General features: G+C 38.0%; 1 protein-coding gene across 1 annotated transcript in view; it reads left to right on the plus strand.

The window, feature by feature from the left end:
• The window catches only part of LOC107681920 (receptor-type tyrosine-protein phosphatase mu), a 250,840-nt gene that overhangs the window by 107,081 nt on the left and 141,536 nt on the right, over positions 1-2,223 (plus strand). The window contains exon 6 of the mRNA XM_016478293.1: positions 109-283. Within this exon, the coding sequence (XP_016333779.1) occupies positions 109-283 (175 nt within the window). The remainder of the gene's footprint in view (positions 1-108; positions 284-2,223) is intronic.

Raw genomic sequence — 2,223 nt, forward strand, 5'->3', positions numbered from 1 at the left:
GTGTGTGTGTGTGTGTGTGTGTGTGTGTGTATGTGTGTGTGTGAGTGTGAGTGTGTGTGTGTGTGTGTGGATCCTAACTGATTCTCTGTTCTCTCTCTCTCTCTGAAGGGAATCGGCGGTCGGGAAGCTCCCATGAAAGCGACCAAACCGTGGAATAACCAGCGATTTATCGGCATGTTTGATGTGGTGAACACGACCAAACAGGACTCCGGCCGTTACCGATGCATCGTCCACTCGAACATAGGCGTGGGAGTGTCCAACTACGGAGAGCTGACCATCAAACGTGAGTCACACAAACACACACACACACACACACACACAAACACGCACGCACACACACACACATGCACACACACACTCACACTCACATACACACACACTCACACGCACACTCACTCACACGCACACTCACACGCACACACACACAAACACGCACGCACACACACACACAAACACACACACACACACACACACAACACACACACACACACACACAAACACGCACGCACACGCACACACACACAATGTGCGTGCGTGCGTGTGCTTGTGTGTGTGTGTGTGTGTGTGTGTGTGTGTGTGTGTGAAGGACGGCATGCAGCTCCTCTACAGATGGATGGATGGAGCTGGAGCTGAAGCTGAAGCGTCTGTTGAGGAGATTGATGTGTGTTTTATGCTAATGCCTCTCGCGTGTGTTTGGCAGTAAGAGCTGCCCTTGACCGCAGCCGTGTTTTCACGGGTTCGCCGTCCCACGCAGCCCTTCAACAGTCATTTGATATGAATTTATGGCGCCGGCCGCATCTGAATCCTCTGCGTTCTCTGCTCTCTGACGCCGTAATGGCCTTCGATATTTCTTCAGCTCTTTCTGTGTCTCTCTCGCTCAATTGAATTTATGTTCCTGTAGTTTTTACCTCACAGCTTTATGTGATTGATCGCTATAATCTCGCCTGCCTGGACAGAGAGCTGTCAATCACGTTCAGAGGCTCCGCCCTCAGGCCGGAAGACACGCCTCTGTGTGACATTTAATGCACTCCAAATAAATGATGTTCCTCTTGTTCTTGTCGTTTTTCAGTAGAAACGTCTAAACATTAAACAGTACAGCATTGATTCCCTAGTTAGATTGTAGAGCTATAAAACAAAACTTTTTCATTTTTGTAATTTTATATTTTTTGTAATGTTTCTTAGTATATTTAGAACTTTTCATACGCATTTTTATGTTTTTATACTATAACATTTATCATTTTTATAATATTTATTATTATAAATATTATAGGAGTATATAAAATGTGAAGACAACTTTTATTATTTTATAACTTTTAAAAATGTTTTATACTATATTATCAATGTAATAACATGTAATATATATAGACAGTCAGAAAGATGTATATTTTATACTTTTTAATTATTTAAACACTTTTTAATACTTTATGTATTAATGTTAAATAGTAAATTGTAAAATATTTATACTTATATTGTAAAATGTGTGTATTTTTTTGTTTTACTGTAGAAGTATAAAAAGGTGAAAATATATATTTTCAACTATACTTTTTAATATTTTTACTATTTTTAAGATAACTTTTATATATTTTAAATGTTTTTACTTTAACTTTTATAATGTTTTATAGTGTGTTTTAAACTTTTTGTTCTTATATTTTTAATATAAGATTAATATTATATCTTATATTTTATTATATTTTCCACATTTTTTATACTTTTTATATTATAACCTTTTAAATACTGTTTTACAGTACATTTTAAACATTTGTACTCTTATTATTATTTATAAATACTTTGCATTTTTATTCTTTTCATACTATTACTTTTCATTAGGTTTTATACTATATTTAAATTTTGTTATAATTTTATTTCATTTAAATTGTATAATCATTATTAACATTTATGAACTTTACACAAAGTTACAGTTACAAGTGCTGAGTCCACCTCATGTAGGCTTTGAGATGGTGAGCACAGAGACACTGTTGAGATCTCAGAAACTCTCCAGGAGACACGTGTGAGATTACCGACGTCTCTGCCGATGCGTTTGATTCCATCAGATCAGCTGAAAAAGCTGTGGTGTGTGTGAATGATGTGAGGAGCTCGTGTCGCTCCGCGCATGACCGATGTCTCTATAAAGCCCAGCCTCGCGCCGCTGCATCAGACAGCCTGTTAGCGGAGATCTGTGGCCCGCGGGTCAGTGCAGACGGATGGCCGTCTCTGAGAGGAACA

Source organism: Sinocyclocheilus anshuiensis, unplaced genomic scaffold (assembly GCF_001515605.1).
Source record: "Sinocyclocheilus anshuiensis isolate Anshui unplaced genomic scaffold, SAMN03320099.WGS_v1.1 scaffold2198, whole genome shotgun sequence".
Classification (NCBI taxonomy): Eukaryota; Metazoa; Chordata; class Actinopteri; order Cypriniformes; family Cyprinidae; genus Sinocyclocheilus; species Sinocyclocheilus anshuiensis.